Source organism: Nicotiana tabacum, chromosome 3 (genome assembly GCF_000715075.1).
Source record: "Nicotiana tabacum cultivar K326 chromosome 3, ASM71507v2, whole genome shotgun sequence".
Taxonomy (NCBI): domain Eukaryota; kingdom Viridiplantae; phylum Streptophyta; class Magnoliopsida; order Solanales; family Solanaceae; genus Nicotiana; species Nicotiana tabacum.
In genome coordinates this window covers 94,500,156-94,518,109 of record NC_134082.1, presented here as the reverse complement: position 1 = coordinate 94,518,109, position 17,954 = coordinate 94,500,156, and the positions used below count along the sequence as shown (strand labels likewise).

At 38.6% G+C, this 17,954-nt stretch overlaps 1 protein-coding gene across 2 annotated transcripts; it reads left to right on the top strand.

Moving 5' to 3' along the window:
• The first annotated feature begins 505 nt into the window (after window positions 1-505).
• On the top strand, window positions 506-5,009 carry LOC107831123 (uncharacterized). 2 transcript variants are annotated; one of them, XM_016658854.2, is made up of 6 exons: window positions 506-736; window positions 911-1,002; window positions 1,092-1,191; window positions 2,274-2,994; window positions 3,161-3,294; window positions 4,057-5,009. In XM_016658854.2, exons 1-6 carry the CDS (start codon window positions 645-647, stop codon window positions 4,928-4,930), a joined length of 2,013 nt encoding a protein of 670 aa, XP_016514340.1. In that variant the 5' UTR covers window positions 506-644; the 3' UTR covers window positions 4,931-5,009. The 2 variants fall into 2 exon arrangements, with proteins under 2 accessions (XP_016514340.1, XP_016514339.1); XM_016658853.2 differs by having other exon boundaries at window positions 507-736; window positions 2,163-2,994.
• The last annotated feature ends 12,945 nt before the right edge of the window (window positions 5,010-17,954 follow it).

The following is a 17,954-nucleotide window of genomic DNA, read 5'->3' as shown; positions in this document are numbered from 1 at the left end:
TAATTTTTTTCGAATACAGTTTATAATAAAACTTGGATAAAACTATATTACTTAGGCTAAATTTTTTATTTGGCTAAAACTAATAAAGTTTTAGTTAATCTTTTTTTGAGTTTGACCTGAAAATAAAGATTTATACAATTGAAATAAATAGTCAAGGCATCTAAAAAGTTTAAAAAATACATAGTTTAAAATTAATTATTTTGGTGCTATAATTTTTATATAGCTCTAAATTATAGTGCTCTAAAAATATATATATATTTTTTTATAGATTTTACCTGAAAAAGTAAAAATACATAGTTGAAATAAAGAGTCATTGGTTCAAAAGAAGAAATAAAAAGAGTACGCTCTTTTTATAGTTGAAGAAATTATACACAGTTGAAGAAATAAAAATACACAGTTGAAGAAATAAGGTATTTTGCCATTTCAATTTCAGCTCAAACATTTTCCCAAAATAGAAATTGAAAAGAAAAAACACATTAAGATACCAAAAGTCCCATTGTCGTGGCCCGCGGGGATCCGAATTAAGGAGTCAAAGAGTGTAACTTGTACGACGTCGTTTGAGACAATGAACTGACGACGCAATGAAGAGCACGGAGTGATAGATCCGAATTCAAAGTAAGAAAGTATAGAGGCCGATCGAGACGATGGCGGAAGCGGAAGATGAGTCAGCCAAGCCTAAGCCTCGACCAATCATCCGTCTTGGTCTCTTCCTTATTTCCCACAGTTTCGTCGTCAGGTTCGCCTCTTCCTCTTTCTCTATCTGAATTCATAACACTTTTTTTTTTTTTTTTTCTTTTTGTTGCTTGCGGATACTTTTAATGTAAATACTACTACAAGCAATCATATGAATGAAGGCTTTAAAGGTTTTGAATTATTCGCTGATTAATGTTTCATTTTGGTATGTCGTCAGTGTGGTTTGCTGCGCAGCTGGGGTTTTTGCTCTCTTGCTCTTACCTGTTCTCGCTAAGAACACCTACATTTCCGAAAATGCCCTCATGCCTGGTTAGCTATAATCTATCGATGTGTAATTCTAGTGCTTACTGTTTCAAAAAGACTCACCCTTACACTTGGTTTCGACCATTATTTTGCAGGTTCTGCTAGTCCCATGCTCTCAAACGACGATGTTTCACGGGCTAGAGCATTTGTGAACAAGGTCGTTAGCTTTGATACCAAATCTGATAGCTCAAGCATGTATGTACTTGCCTCTGACATTATTTATGCCGAATATCTTTCCTCCATGTTGTTTGTTTTCCAGTGTAGACCAGGTCCTTAGTAGAAACCAGTAATTGAACATTGTTTCTGTTGAGTTGTCCCACATCAGAAGGATTTGAGGTCCTTGGTCTCCTTATATGGCTTGGACAATCCTCACATCATAAGCTAGCTTTTGGGGTTGAGTTAGGCCCAAGTCCATTCTTATTAGTTTTCTTGCTAACTGATATGTTCTAATGAAATATACTTATGTCCTTAATTCGGTGAAATGTATACACTCTCAAATACTCTTTAGAGATGATCACCTAATAAGGGACTTCCTTCTCTATTTGTGCTATGTTGTCAGGGAAAGCTAAATATAGTAAAGATTCTATATGGTTTTGTTTACAAGTTTTGTATCAGTTGATTCTGGGGCAGTGCTTAATATGAGTTAGTTTTCTCCTGCCCCAGTTAGCTTCGACCTTCCCATCGATCGATTACAATGGTTTCTACCGGTGAACTTGCTTATGCTCCCCATTGATCGATTGCTATTTCTATAAAGAAGATTGATTAGGAAAATGTTGAATTGGCTTAATAGCATTGTGCCGATTAAGGTTTTGACCCGTTTATACCCTTTCGTCTCCTTCGTTATATAATGATGGAGCAAAATAAAAACTTAGATAATAACTTAATTGGGAAGTTGGATACTAATGTCTTGTCTGATTTCACCAAGTCTGGGGAGTCCAATATTGTTTCACCAACATAAACCACTGTACTTCTCCTATCAAAAATCACTGTACCTCTCCTATCAAAAATCACTGTACTTCTTATATTGAGGTTTGTAAGGGGGATAAGAAGAGGTTATTTGAGGTCACTAGTACCTTTGTAAGTCCTTGTTTCTTTTTATGTACTTCCGACGGCCTAAATCTACTATGTCTATAGCTAATATATTTATTTGTTTTTCGTGGATGTAGAGGACTTCAAGAATTGGTAGCACAACATATAACAGATTTGGGCGGTGAAGTTAATTTTCATAAGTTCCTACCTCAAGTCAATAAGTTTAACCCCCTGCATTTTTTCTCCAGTCCTTATCAAGGAATAGTCCAAGAGAATTATAGTTGCTCATCATATGGCATCAATACAGTTGGATTTATAAGAGCTCCAAATGGTGACGGGAAGGAGGCTATTGTATTGGTGACCCCTTATAATTCTGTAAAGACCAGCACTGGTGAGGCTTTATCACTAGGCATTGCATACTCAATTTTCTCCCTGCTTACTCGAGTGACGTGGTTAGCTAAAGATATCATATGGCTTGCTGCGGATTCACAGCACGGGGAATATGCTGCTGTTGTTGCATGGCTAAGAGAGTATCACACACCATCATTCGGTGGTTCTGGGAGAGGTGTATTTGAATCAAATGCGAGTCCAACAACAGGAGAAAAGAGACATAATGATTTTCTACGTGCTGGCACGATGGCTGCTGCCCTTGTCATAAAGGTTACAGATGGCAGTGAGAAAGCAGAAAGAGATGTTCTCAATTTATATGCTGAAGCATCCAATGGGCAGATGCCAAACCTTGATCTGATCAATGTTGTGAACTATTTGGCTGTAAATGGGCAGGGGTTACGGGTGAAGGTTGAAAAATTGGGGTCATTGCTCGACTCTTGGTGGTTGAGAAGTCTGGGTGAACTGTTTCAGAAACTGGGGAAAGTTGCTAGAAGTTTGAATCCCCAATGGAACTTCGGTATTTCTGTTGCAGAATATATTGAAGGCGCTGCTACACTTGCTAGCTCATTATATAACCAGGTATATACTTCAGTGATTGCGTGCCCTTGCAGTTGGAGGCCATAAGTTTCAATCACGAAAAGCATCTTAAGATGGACAATTAATCTATGTACATCTGGAAGTTAGGTATATTACTCTGTTCAATTTGGACCCCTATTCATATGTTGCAATTGTTATTCTATTTTAGGCACTGGGTGTTCCCACAGGTCCTCATGGTGTTTTTCGTGATTATCAAGTTGATGCCATTACTATGGAAATTTCGTCAAAACGTTTAGCAAACTACAAAAACCGGCCTAGCGAGTTACTTTTGCAAGGTGGCAGGTCAGTATTCAGTGCCCCTTCCCTCCCCCAGTGTTATTAAAAGCCATCTCTTAGCGTCAAAGCATGCAACAAGGGCATATGGCTTCATGGGTGAAGTCATGTGGTTCAGAGAACTATGCGTTTAGCCAACAACAATCCAATAAGAAGTGGTCGATTCTTCAAATCTCACTTTAAAGGATTAAAAGACAAAAGAGAAAAAGGAGGGAAAAGAAGTCAACTTTGCTAGTTGAGTAATAAGACTCATCTCCACAGTCCACATATGGCTCAATGTATGCTTTGTTGTCCTCTTATTTGTCTCGAGCTTATAATATCGAACCTGTGACGTGCGCCCAACCCACACATGATGTGATGCCGTCTTACCACTAGATCAAAGCCCTAGGTGCTTCTTCATTTCTTGCAATCTGTTGCTCTTTTATTTTTTTTATTTTTTTTTGGGGGGGGGGGGGACTATTTAACTTCAAAATATGTCCAGTGTTATCTTACTTTCTGAAGTTAAACCTTATCTTTTTCGTGTTTTTTTAAAATTTTTATGGACAAAAATGGGCTCATCTAGAAAGAAAATACAAAATGGGATAATGAATTCTACTACTAGAGAGGGATGATCATTTTAGGGCATCCCCTGAAATGGAAAAGGGAAGGCCAATTCAGAACTCTGGAAGTGGTTTTGGCTTGCTAATGATTGCATAACCTCTTATTTGTTCCCTTATATTTTGTAGTAATAGCACAGCTGATTCGTCTTTCAAAATTTCCATCTTATTGCAGATTGGTTGAAGGAGTGATCCGCTCTGTAAATAATCTGCTCGAGAAGTTTCACCAGTCCTTTTTTCTCTATCTTCTGACTTCTCCAAATAGATTTGTGTCTGTTGGAGTCTACATGATACCTTTTGCCTTGCTTGTTGCTCCCCTTCCAATGGTCGCAGCTTCTCTTTTTGCTGATGCTAGCAGAAGGAATTCAGGGATGGAAAACAAAGAGGTCTCAACTTTTCCAGCTTCTTCTGATATCCCTACCATCACATTTGGATCTTGGAGATGGCTTCATGCAGCGAAGACCGTGTTTATTGTCCACTTTTGGGGTGCCGTTGTAACATTGCTTCCGCACTTTCTGTCTCTAGTACCAGATTCCGCACCTCTGACCAACCTCATAACCTGGATCATGCTTTCAGCGTCCAGTCTCTTGATCTTACAAGTGATTCTGGGTTCCTCCTTTACTCTTCCATCCATGACCCATACTCGAGGAATGGAATGGACTCTTTTGAAATCAGTGACAATTGCTGCTGCCTGTACTGGACTTTGCATAATGTCAGTCATAAATTTTGCAACTGCAGAAATCGGAGCAATTATTCTGGTCCCTATGTGTTTAATGTCTAGACCATTGAGACTCGATGCTAAAGCTAAAACCTTGAAGTCGTTTCTTAGGGCGGCTTGCAATGTAGTCTTGACATTTATGTTTTTCCCTCCAGTCACTTATTATTTGTGGAAGGGAGCATTAGTAGGTCTTGACAATGCAAGAATTGGTGACTTCTGGAACTGGGTTGAGTCTCTTTGGACATGGAACAGTGCAACTTACATATACGTATGTATGGTTCACCTTCCATGCTGGGTTTTGTGTGCTCATACACTGGTGTATCCTTGTTGATGCACTGCTATTTTCCTTCTTTTTTTCCCACTGTACTTGTATACCAACAAAAATGGAATTGAGAGTGCATTTATGGATCTATCATCGTCTTTATTTACAAGCGCTATAATTTTCCGTCTATGTCAGATAAGCATTTAGCTTCTCAAACTGCTAACTGAATGCATGACCATCAAATGATCTAATGGTCGAGGACTATATCCAACTTGCAGTAGACCGTAGTAAGGGTTCTGAAGGATACATGTGAATGAATGGTTTGTTTTCAAAAGCAATCAGCAATGGCGTGAAGTAGTTTCCTAGCTTCCATCCTTGCGAATTGCGATGATGGATGGATAGAGTAGGATAGAAGTCCAAATTCATCTATAGTCTTACAAGAAGGTCAATTCAATACTAATAATTAAACTCTTGAATAAGTTAATTTCTATTAAATTCATTAATGTCAATATTAATCAAGTCACTTATATTAAAAGTAAGACCTGTAGCCCGTTTGGCCAAGTTGCAAAAATCAGCTTATTTTGAGAAGTAAAAAAAAAAGTACTTTTGATGAGAAGCAGTTTGTGTTTGACTAATTAGTTTGAAAAACACTTTTGAGCAGCAATTAGTGTTTGGCCAAACTTTAAAAAACTGCTTCTAAGTGTATTTTTCTCAAAAGTGCTTCTCAAAAAAGTGCTTTTGGAGAGAAATTACTTTTTTCTGCTTCTTCAAAACTGCTTCTGATTCTCCTCAAAAACACTTTTTTCCTTTCAAAAGCTTGGCAAAAAAAAAAAAAACACTTTTGTCCAAAAAAAAAGTTGGCCAAACAAGTTACTAATGTGGTCAGGCCATTTTGTGGACTCCACACGTAACGGAAGCTTATAATACGATATGCCTTGACCCACTTATTTCCGGTGAATCAATCATGTAATCAAGCAAAAGTTTAGCAATGAATTGAGTGGCAGCGTAGGGCTCACTCCTTTGGCGCAAATCTGAAATTTTCTATTTTCGAGTTCCCGCCGAATGAGTTGTTGGGCAGCAGCCGTAATTAAATAAACTTGGTCTAAGAAATGAAATATACTAATTTTGCTTTTTGAAAATTGGGATCTGTTCAGTGTTCACACCTGGCAGATGATGTACTCCACGATTTAAAATCACGACATCACTTTCAGAGGTTCCATAGGATTCCTCGAAGGTCCATGTTTACACGTAACATGTCTAGTCCATAGTCTTCTCTGCTTTTCTCTCATCACTTACCAGTCTACATAATCCTTATTCTTTTCACACTTTCCCATGTCCAATTTTTACGCAATTTACAATTGCATGCATCGGATTCCCTCTCCTTCTCCCCTTCTTCTTCTTCCACTTCCCCTCCACCCTCAACTCATAAATACTTCACTTTCTATGCAAACGCCGTTATTATTTGGAGACTTACAAAAATGTCTTTGATTATAATTATTTTATATGCATTTTAAATTTTTGAATTGCTAATAGTTGTGGCTGATACTACTTTTATATAGTTTCTAAATATATAATTATTAGTTTCAAAAGCCTGATGATTCTATGTCCGAAGTGATACCAAAATTAAATAATTTGACCATCGTACTTCAATGTGTCACGTAAAATGAAACGGGAATGGAGTACTCGTCATGAAACAAATGGAGTAAGGAGTAATACATTCCTACAAAGATCGAGTGACGTGTGTTTGACAATAGCAAATGCAAGTTAAAATTTTGAAGGGCTTGGCAATCATTTACAATACAAATTATTTTAAACAGAGAGAAAGATCATTTAGCAGATTTTGCTTTTATAATACTACTAATTGTTTATCTTATTAAGATTTGAGTATTAATCTCTCAAGATCTATCACCTTCGTTATCCTTCTCTGGCATTCACCATGAATGAAGTGGAAGTCCCATATTAAACCTTTTGAAACTTTATATTGACAATGAGATACATATCTTAGAAAGAAGGAGAACAGCTCTCTGTATAATCAGAGGCGGAGTCAAAATTTGGAGTTAATGAATTTAGAGTAATAATCTGTTTAAATTACTGAATTCCAAATTAAATAATTGTATAGTTTTAATGAATTTTTTAGACAAATATAAAATTTGAACTAAAGTTACTAAATTCATCCAAATCCGCCCTAACCGACATAGTAGCTCCGCATCTGTGTAGGGTACGTCTAAACATAAATGGAAAAAAAATTATCACCACGAGAATCCATAAGGAAAGAGGCCTAATAGTGATTAATAATTCAATATGCATGTTTATTTTTCCTAGCCTGCTTTAAAATTTAACTCTCTGAGGGGTCGTTTGGTACGAGGTATAAGAGTGGTATAAAAATTTAATATCACCTTAATATTTTGTTTTGTTAGCAAATCAGGTATAAGTTATCCCGGTATTAATTTTAACACTGGAATAACTTATACCTTATAGAATATGGGGTAATTAGCACCAATATAACTTATACTTTCTTCTTAGAAATTATGCAATTGTCATTCTTAATCAACATACCAAATAATGAATAAACAATAATCTCAGCATAAATAGTCCCAGCATAACTTATACCGGCATAAATCGTATTCCAACCAAACGACCCCTTAGGCTAATCATTACAGAAACAGTTTTGGAGAATCAACAAAAAGTAGATTCTCTCTTCGAGTGGGTCGAAATTGTTTCTTATGCCGTATTTGATGTCCGGGACAAATATTAGGCGATTCCACGGCGGATCCATCCGGGCCCAAGGCGGAAGGGATGGGCTATAACATACAAAAATTTGGGACTCGCGCGGATTTGCAGTTTTATGGCTGTTAAATGCCAAAACATATAATGTGGTCATTTCGGGAGGGTGGAAATTGTTTCTTATGCCGTATTTGATGTCCGGGACAAATATTAGGCGATTCCACGACGGATTCATCCGGGCCCAAGGCGGAAGGCATGGGCTATAGCATACAAAAATTTGGGACTCGCGCGGATTTGCAGTTTTATGGTTGTTAAATGCCAAAAAATATAATGTGGTCATTTCGAGTGGGTGGAAATTGTTTCTTATGTCGTATTTGATGTCCGGGACAAATATTAGGCTATTCCACGACGGATCCATCCGAGCCCAAGGCTGAAGGCATGGGCTATAGCATACAAAAATTTGGGACTGGCGTGAATTTGCAGTTTTATGGCTGTTAAATGCCAAAAAATATAATGTGGTCATTTCGGGTGGGTGGAAATTGTTTCTTATGCCGTATTTGATGTCCCGGACAAATATTAGGTGATTCCACGACGGATCCATCCGGGCCCAAGGCGGAAGGCATGGGCTATAGCATACAAAAATTTGTGACTCGCGCGGATTTGCAGTTTTATAGCTGTAAAATGCCAAAAAATATAATGTGGTCATTTCGAGTGGGTGGAAATTATTTCGTAGGCCGTATTTGATGTCCGGGACAAATATTAGGCGATTCCACGACGGATCCATCCGGGCCCAAGGCGGAAGGCATGGGCTATAGCACACAAAAATTTGGGACTCGCGCAGATTTGCAGTTTTAAGGCTGTAAAATGCCAAAAAATATAATGTGGCCATTTCGGGAGGGTGGAAATTGTTTCTTATGCCATTTTTGATGTCCGGGACAAATATTAGGCGATTCCACGACGGATCCATCCGGGCCCAAGGCGGAAGGCATGGACTATAGCATATAAAAATTTGGGACTCGCGCGGATTTGCAGTTTTATGGCTGTTAAATGCCAAAAAATATAATGTGGTCATTTCGAGTGGGTGGAAATTGTTTCTTATTCCGTATTTGATGTCCGGGACAAATATTAGGCGATTCCACCACGGATCCATCCGGGCCCAAGGCGGAAGGCATGGACTATAGCACACAAAAATTTGTGACTTGCGCGGATTTGCAGTTTTATAGCTGTAAAATGCCAAAAAATATAATGTGGTCATTTCGAGTGGGTGGAAATTGTTTCGTAGGCCGTATTTGATGTCCGGGGCATATATTAGGCGATTCTAAAAAGCACTTTTGAGAAAAATATACTTAGAAACATTTTTTAAAAGTTTGGCCAAACACTAATTGCTTCTCAGAAGTGTTTTTCAAATTAATTAGTCAAACACAAGTTGATTCTCACCAAAAGTATTTCTAAGAAAAACACTTTTGAGAAAAAGTATTTTTGCGGCGGAAAAGGGCCTAAAATGCCCTTTTACTATATGAAATAGGACATGCTAGCCCTCCATTAAAAGTTGGTCTCTATTTTGCCCTTGTCGTCAACAAATGGGCTCGTATATGCCCTCCATCACTAACGGAAGACTCATAATGCTATGTGAAATATATGTGAGGGCAAGTTAGACCTAGTTCGAATTGTACAGGGGCATATATGAGTCAGTTATAATAGTCATTTCTCAAATATTTCACAACTCCATATCAGTTTACTTAGACACCCATTTGACAACACCAAACTAATTATCATAGCAAATAAACTCAGTCATAGACACAACAAAATAAACGGCAATGACTTTATTAAATCCTTGCATAAAAACATAAAGCTTCATTACATAATAAAAGACAACAATTAAGCCACAATAACACTAACATTACATATCATTTCATACTGATCCAAAGAACATAGAAAGACATCCCAATATCGCACACATGAAAATCCACATCTTCTTCCGAAATTTAGCATCAAGCACAACTGAGTACTCTAAGTCGGTCACTTTCTTCATTAGAACATTTCTTTCCAATTCCAAGACTTCTATTCCTCCATGATCGACGAGCATCATAACATTCTCAAGATGAAATTTTCCTTTGGAGAGCATTTATTTCACGGATTAGAGCTTCCTTTTCCTTCTTTAAACTACATATGAGATTTGAAACTCTAGGAGGAAGCTCTTCATCTTACCATTCCCAATAGAAATATTTTTCATCCTAAAAACCAAAAATAAATAAAATAAATTTACAAGCAAATCAGAATAATTAAAAGAACCCATCAAAAAATTTACTTACTGTTAGTTTGTATTAGTCCACCAAACTGTAGAGTACCTGATCCTATATGAGATAATGCTGAGAATGCTATAGAGACAGAAGGTAAAGAAGACAAGGGATTTTTATGTGGAAAAATTCCACACAAGGAGAGAAAAAAACCACGACCTACTCTTGCAGGCTTTTAAATTCACTAACTTGCAATCTCTCTATTACAAGTCACTTTGCAATAACCCTACTACAAAGACTTCAACTAACTTGTGATGCTCTCACCACAAGTCACTTTATAACTCTCCTAGTTACAAAGGCTTTAAACTTATGACTATTCCTAGTCACAACATAAACTTGGAGGTTTATGGATTTTTGGTTTTTTCCTAAGACAAAGCTTCTAAGGAAGCAAACTAGGAAATGCAATGAAGAGCAAATAACAAGATTACAACTCAACAACGGATGTACATAAACTCTTTTAGAAACTGATCCTTAATGGAGTTGTCTTCTTGTTCTTGACACACCAATGACTTCAATGCCGGATAAACACTGTTATGCTTGAGAGAGTATCACTGAATGTACAAAAATATTGTGCCTTGCACCAGGTTGTTATATCACAAAAGACATCACAATAGATAGTGATGTTAATTCTTGGTACACGCTTCTTCCCAATGAGAAGTGACTGGTGTACTGTCTGCACAACCACTTCTGTGCAGTTGCGTTCCAGCTGGATAGTCGACTTGTACATCTATCAGAGAACACTAACAGACCAGGTCCTAGTTGTGTTCCTCTTTTGTAATAGTTGCGAGATGGCCACTTTCTGCTGTTACGTTCCAGCTGTACAATTGACTTGTACTTCTGTCAGAGAACCCTAACGGACCAGGTCTCTATTGTGTTCCTCTTTATAATGATTGCGGACAATCACTGACTTGTACTTGTGTCGGAGAACCCTAAGGGACTAGGTCACCAGGTCCCTGTTGTGTTCCTCCCTATGGTCGTTCATTCATTTGCTGATTTTCAGACTTGAACCACGTCAGTTGAAATGTATACCATGTGGGCAGGTTTTCTATTTGGTTCTTCACAACAAGTTTGTTAGATCATCAAAACATAAGAAGCATAAGGCCAAAACATTGAAAACCCATCAATTTTCCCCTTTTTGATGATGACAAACTTAGGCATGGATAGTATTTGTTTAGAGCAGAAATAACCAGATAAGATACCAGAAACTACACAAAGTTCCCCCTTAATCTCAGAGCTCTCTTGAAATATGATATTCCCACCAAATTTCCCCCTGAATTTTATATCTTTCCCCCTTTTGGCATCATTAAAAAGAGCACGAGCAGGAATATAGAATAAAGAAGTCTAACACAGCTAGCTCATGCCACATATGTACACATAACATGAAAGAAAAAAGAAGCCAGAGGAACACAGCATTGTACAGACAAAAGGGGAGCTGTTTTATTAATGTTTACAATGGACTGAGCAAGACATGAGTAGTAATGGTGAATTCTAGCATGCTATCACAAAAACAAAAGCAAACAAAAATAAAACAGCAGCCACAGAATATTAGAGCAAAAATAGTTGGACACTAAGAGGATCCTAGAGGACACTAGAAGAAGGAGACTTGGAAGAAGAGACATCAATGGTTTTGAGAACCAGGTCCAGTCGAGCATTTGCAGACAGTTGTTCTTCAAGTAATTGTGCCCGAAGTTTATCATTTTCCTTTGTCAGTCGTGAAACTTCTTCATTAACAGAATCAGGTCTTTTAACTGCTTGACTGAGCTGAGTCTCCAGTATGGTATTTCAAGCCCTCAACCTTTTGATCTCTTCAAAAGCTACATTTTGAGCGTTGATCAGCTGAGAAATGGTCGAGATGCTTCTACCAACTCTTTCTACACATTCACATTCTTCTAAAGTGGTCTTAGAAAAGGTTTGCTTGCGGGTACCTACTCTGGGATTCCCCAAGGGGACCTTGTAGAATCTGAACACCTGAGTGAGAAGAAAGCCATATGGTAGCCCATGATTCCCACCTTTAAAGTTCGCCACCTTTTGCATATGATCTATCATGATTGCTGGCAAATTGATTGGGGCAGACTCATCAAGCGCTTTCATTAAGACCATATCCGATTTTGTAGCAATAGATCACCTATTAGAACGAGGTAAGAGCACCTTATTGACCAGTTCAAAGAGAAGTTGATACTCAGTAAGCAATACCTTCTTATGCACCTGTTCCCCATACTGAATAGCTTGCTCCTTCATGATGGCTCTCCTGAAGTTTACAACACAGACACCTTTGACTGAGGACATCCCTTCACATGGAATTCTCAGAACCTTTCCCAATGTTGAAGAGTCAAGTACAATGTCTACTTTATTTACTAGCGCACAAATGTGATCCCCCTCAATAGTGAAGAGATATGTGTAAAAAGTTTGTACCGCATCTTTGTACACCAGAGGCATGCTCCCTTCAAACAAGTATTCCCATTGTTGAAATTCCACAATCTCAAGAATTTGTCTCATACCGGCCATCTTCGAAATTGCTGAGTCAAATGTACTACCCCACAAGACTTTATGAGTTCTTAATCTCTATTGCCAAAGACCACTATCACAGGACATGGTCCTCAGTGCACCAGGTTCTTTAACAGTTTCCTGTTTTTGTTTGCTAGACCCTTTACCAAACATTCCTTTCCAGCTTACTAACCCCCACAATATCAACTTCAGACATGGCTTGCTCAGTTTAACTCCTTTTGGACTTGTTGTTTCCCTTCACGGATGAACCATTTTGTTGCTCAATAGTTTCATCGGAAGCTTTATCCCCAGACTTTTGAGTTTTCATAGATTGTTGTACTAAGGAACCAGGTTCCCTTGGAGCATTTTTGTCAATCCCACTTACTGGAACACTTTTGTTAGTGACAAATTCCCTTGGATTCATTATCCTCTTTTTCCTTATCTTGACACTCCTCTTACTTTTCTGCAATGTGGACTCAAAAATCTCTTGCTGATGTGACCTGATAGAGGGTGATTTGGAGGAGGACTCTACGAGCTTAGAATGATCAGGAGGTGCAGGAGTGGGTTTGCATAGAAGAGAATTAGGTTCTTCAGAAGGTTTTTCTGAGAACATATCATGAGCCAAAGACTCAAGGAGTACTGTGGTTCTTACATCTCCTAGGAATAGAGTTTCTTCCCCCTGATACTCAGACGAGAGATATGCTCCTTCATTCATCAGACTCTCAGCAGCGATAGCTATGATGTTATGCGCTGCTTCATTTTCTGGTGACTCTTTGAGAGTCACTAAGTTCAGAATGGAGGAGTTCAGATACTGATTAGGATCATCCTCAGGGACCTCTGATACTTGAGAGATGAAATCCACTAAGTGTTCTTTGATGAAATCAGAGGAGTGACGAGACATAGAGTTCTCAATATATGGGAGAAAAACAGGGTTTGTCAGAAAAGGAAAGACTATAGGAAAAGAGCAGGATCCAGGTGTGGGTAAAGTAGTAGAGGGAGTGAAATAGTGAAGCTCTGGGGATGATTTCAGGGATGATAGGGAAGAGGGAGTGGTGTTAATAGTGGGAGAAAGAGGCGATTGTTCGATTGCCATTATAGGAGTACTTGGAAGACGAGTAGAGTGAGAGAGAGATGAAAAGAGGATCATAGCTACACAAAAGAGATAAAGGTTCATGACTTGCTGTGAGAGAGAAAGAAAGTTTTTGTATTGGAAGAAGGGCTAATGATGAGAGGAGAGAGAAACAGGTTCTGAATAGTTTTGAAAACGGCAGTAGGTTTGTGGGAAAGCGTTACCGTGCAAAGGGGATGAAGGGATTTGAAAGACAATACATGACATGCAAACTTTGAAAAGTTGGATGATGTGGCAGTTGAGTTAATTTTGTTTAAAAAAAATTTATTTTTATTTTTTTGTTTGTTTGTTTTGTGAAGGCATGCAGAATAAGCACATTACTACTCACCTGGGGTACAGGAACCTGATGCCAGACCAATTTTTTGAAAAAGATTTTAGCAGCTCCTCTCTCACAGTTCATACTGTACCTTTAGCTTCTATGATCGTTATGCGTGTTTACCTACAACGGTATTGATGTGAGTTAGACTTGTTCAAAAAATATTTTAGCCAACTTTACCTGACGGTGTCTTGCATAGCCAGCTGATGGAGGATCATGTTCTTTATTAGACTCTTATGACCTCATCTTCACCTTGTTTGATCCAGAATATTCTCTACTCAAGGCTTTGACAGATATATCTGGAATTTGGTCTTCTGTTCTGCAAAACTTTCCACAGATCAACCATTTCTTCATATTGACCTCAGAAGATAATCCCACCCCTCAATGTGCTTGGTCCTCTTGTTTTGAGATTCTTCTTCAGTTGTTGACGAGGCCATTGAGTTTTGCTTCCTTGTCCCCTAAGGGATGAGGCATGATCATGGCAAGTGAACCATTCCAGAAATGCTTTTCCTTTCCATAGAAAAACCTACACAGTTAACATCATCATACCTAACAGGATTAAAAACGTTGTCACCTGAGGGGTAACACGGGACCAGGTCCTGAGTTCCCTTAAGGTATCTCAAACTTCTGTGGGCATCTTTCAAGTAAGATTCCTACGGACTTTCACTTTGGATTCTATTCTGGAGTGGTGATACAAAAGGAACTAAGGAATTTTCTTTTTTTAAAAAAACTTATCTAACTCTAGAATAAAAGAAAGTGATTAACTTGTCACACAGATGAGAGATTTTGTGTTTCCAGTTTGGGACTGAAGTTTGATTGGTAAGGGAGATTTAGAAGAATTTTATTTCCCCACACTGTGTTCTGTTGCTTGAGAGGTGCAATGCGCTGCATCTCCACTCTTTCTTCAGCTTTAGTGGTAGTAAGTGAAGTACCAGGTTCCTTGTGAGAAGTGGAAGATGACATTGCATTGTCTTTCACCAGTCCCCTTCATCTTACTCATTTTATCAGCCTCCCTATTTGAAGCCTCAGACATTTCCCAGGGACCAGAGTTGGTTCATCATTTGATCATCACTATTTCTTCCTTGGCTAGAGGAAGGTGTCTTGTTGAATACCTTATGAGCACTTCCTTCCATTTAGTGTGCCCTTTATTGTAAACTTTGTGGCCTTGCTTTGTGGAGAGTACCCCAGAAGGATTCCTTCGTTTATCTTTTACATTGAACTTCCCAAGCTGATCCTTCCCGTTGTCGAGAACATGTCATTTTCAATCAAGAAGGTTCTCAGATGAGTTGTCTTTCAGTCAAGAAGGCAGTTTCTTCCATTTGGCAGGCCATACTGGGTTTTGATTCGGGAGGGACCTGATTAGACACCTTTTCACCAAGCAGAAAGCAGTATTTACTGCTTTTGCCCAGAATTTCTTGGTGATTCCATAGTCGATGAGCATTGTCCATGCCACATCTTCCAGTTTCGTTTTTTCCTTCAGCAATACCATTTTGTTATGGAGTCCTTAGTGTAGAGAAATTGTGCGTGATCCCCCCATTTTTTTTGCTTTCACTTGAATCTTCTTGATAAGAACCATTAACACCTCGAGAGTCTCCTCCTTTGTTTTGTGAACCCATATTCAGGTGACTCTTGAGTTTGGCAGACCACACACCAGGTCCTTCTGAGTTAATTTATTCGAAGGTAAGAAGCTTGCATACACCAATCTTTCATGCCAATTTTTCGACTTCACCCATCTCATACCACCATCTTTTGGAAATTCATAGTCGACCGTGTGGATGTTCTTGATTCCTTTGTCCACTGAGACCACCCGGCCAGTTATTAGATTGGTACCTATACTTTAGGCCATTCACATAGTACACGTTCCCAACTGAATGCCAAAAAAAACTTTCCAGCTTTACATTTACTGAGAATGTACCTTCTCCTTTCTTTTTAAGGATACATTCCCTTCCTGCAGGGCTTTCAGTGAGAAGAAATTCATGATATTTTTAGTCATGTGCTTTGAGCATCCATAGTCCATCGCAATCCGTTTCCTCTTACTGTTCCCTGCACATGCAAATCAAAGGTTAGATTTAGGAACCCAAACTAGTTTGGGTCCCTTGTTATGATAGAAAGGATGAATAAGTGCTTTCCTAGTCCATGCAGACAACATTCGCTTCTTACGAGTGGTACCTGGTCCTTTGTTAGTAGTCACTTTATCAGTATAACACTTTTTTTTAACAGACTGAACCCTGGCCTGGAAATTTCTTTTAAAATGCCCATTGTTCCCACAGTGGGTACATAGCCAGTTATCAGGGACAGTGACATACTTGTTGTGAGGTTTGTAAGGAGTTTTCTCCCTTTGGAACCCGATGCCCTGCCTGTTTCCACTATTGTTAAGATACATGGCAATGACAGCATCTGAGGACCGGGTCCACTTCAGAGATTTCTTAAGATCAATTCTTATTTTCTCCAATTCAGCTTGAAGTTGCTGATTCTTCTTGAGTTCACTACATAGACTGGTTTTCACAACAGTTAATTCCTTTTCAAGCAAGATGTGTGTCTCACTAACTACTTCCTTCACTTTCCCAAGACTCACATTCCTATGTTCTCTATTGAGTCCCTCAATGGTTTCCTCTAGATCGTTACATATCACAAAAAGGTCATCCCTCTCTTCCTCAGTAGTTGCAATTTTTCCTTCTAAGGTGTATTTGTCATTGTTAAGACCTTCTATTGTTTCTTTTAAATCAACAACTACTACCATCAGGTCGTCTCTTTCATTTTCCACACTAGTTATTCTTTCATTCAAGGCTTCCTTTTCTTTTTCAAGATTAGCTATGGTCTCATTTAGGTCCACTACACAAACCACCAGATCATCTCTAGATTGTTCGGCCTCTCCTAGTTCTATGGTCAGGATCTCCTTATCATTAACAAGGCTATAATAAGCATCAGTTAGGACATTTGCTAATGACCTTAGCTTCTTAAAGAGTAGGATTTTAGATTTCTCTGAACATCCCTGAAGTTTACCTCATCGTCTTCATCTTCTTTATCATCATCAGACTGAGCCATCAGCGCGAACAGTGAATCAAACTTCGCTGCTTCAGTTTCCACTGCCATCATGGAACTGTTTTCTACATCTGGTTCCCTTTCGGATTCACTAGAGGAGTCTCCCCAAGTAGCAAGAGCCTACTTAATAATATTGTTAGCAACACTTTTTCGATTGAATCGTTTGTCTGGAACTAAGTTTCTTTTTGCTGCTTTGTCAGGATTTTATTTGTATTGCTTCTGTTTCACGAGTGGGCAGTCTTTGATGAAATGCCATGACTTTCCACATCTATGACAGAGATCGTTGTTCCTTGCTTTACTTGAACTGCCCCACTTTGGTATACCACCATTTCTTCGAACCATCTTTAGAAATCTCTTAGTAGGATAGGCTATGTCACTATCTTCATCACTTGAGACACTGCTTTTAGCTTTGAATACCAGGTTCGTTTCCTTCTTAGGCTCTCTTCTTTCACTATCTTTCTTTCTTTTCATCTCGTATGTCTTCAGATTACTAATCAACTCATCCATAGTCAGAGTTTGTAGATCTTTAGCTTCAATAATGGCATTTACCTTACTTTCCCAAGAACCAGGTAGAACATTAAGGATTTTCCTTACAAGCTTATTTCTGGGAATGACATCTCCAAGTGAATGAAGCTCATTTATGATGGAGGTGAATCTGGTGTGCATATCCTGTATAGACTCATTATCCTTCATCCTAAAGAGCTCATATTCTGTGGTGAGCATGCCGATTTTGGACTGTTTGACCTGAGTAGTTCCTTCGTGTGTGGTTTGCAATGCTTCCCATATTTCTTTGGCAGTATCACAAGCTGAGACTCTGTTGTACTCATCAAGTCCTATGCCACATATCAAGATTTTCTTGGCACGATTGTTCTTTTCTGCAGCTTTTCTATCAATGTCGTTGTACTCTTTTCTACCTTTCGGCACCATTGGTATTGTTTCTTTAAGCTTCTTCATGGGGACATGTGGACCATCACAAATGATGTCCCATAGTTCTGAATCTTCTGCCATCATAAAATCATACATGCGAGTCTTCCACCATCCATACTACTGACCATTGAATCTGGGAGGTCTGTAGGTTAATTGTCCTTCCTCAAAGTTGGG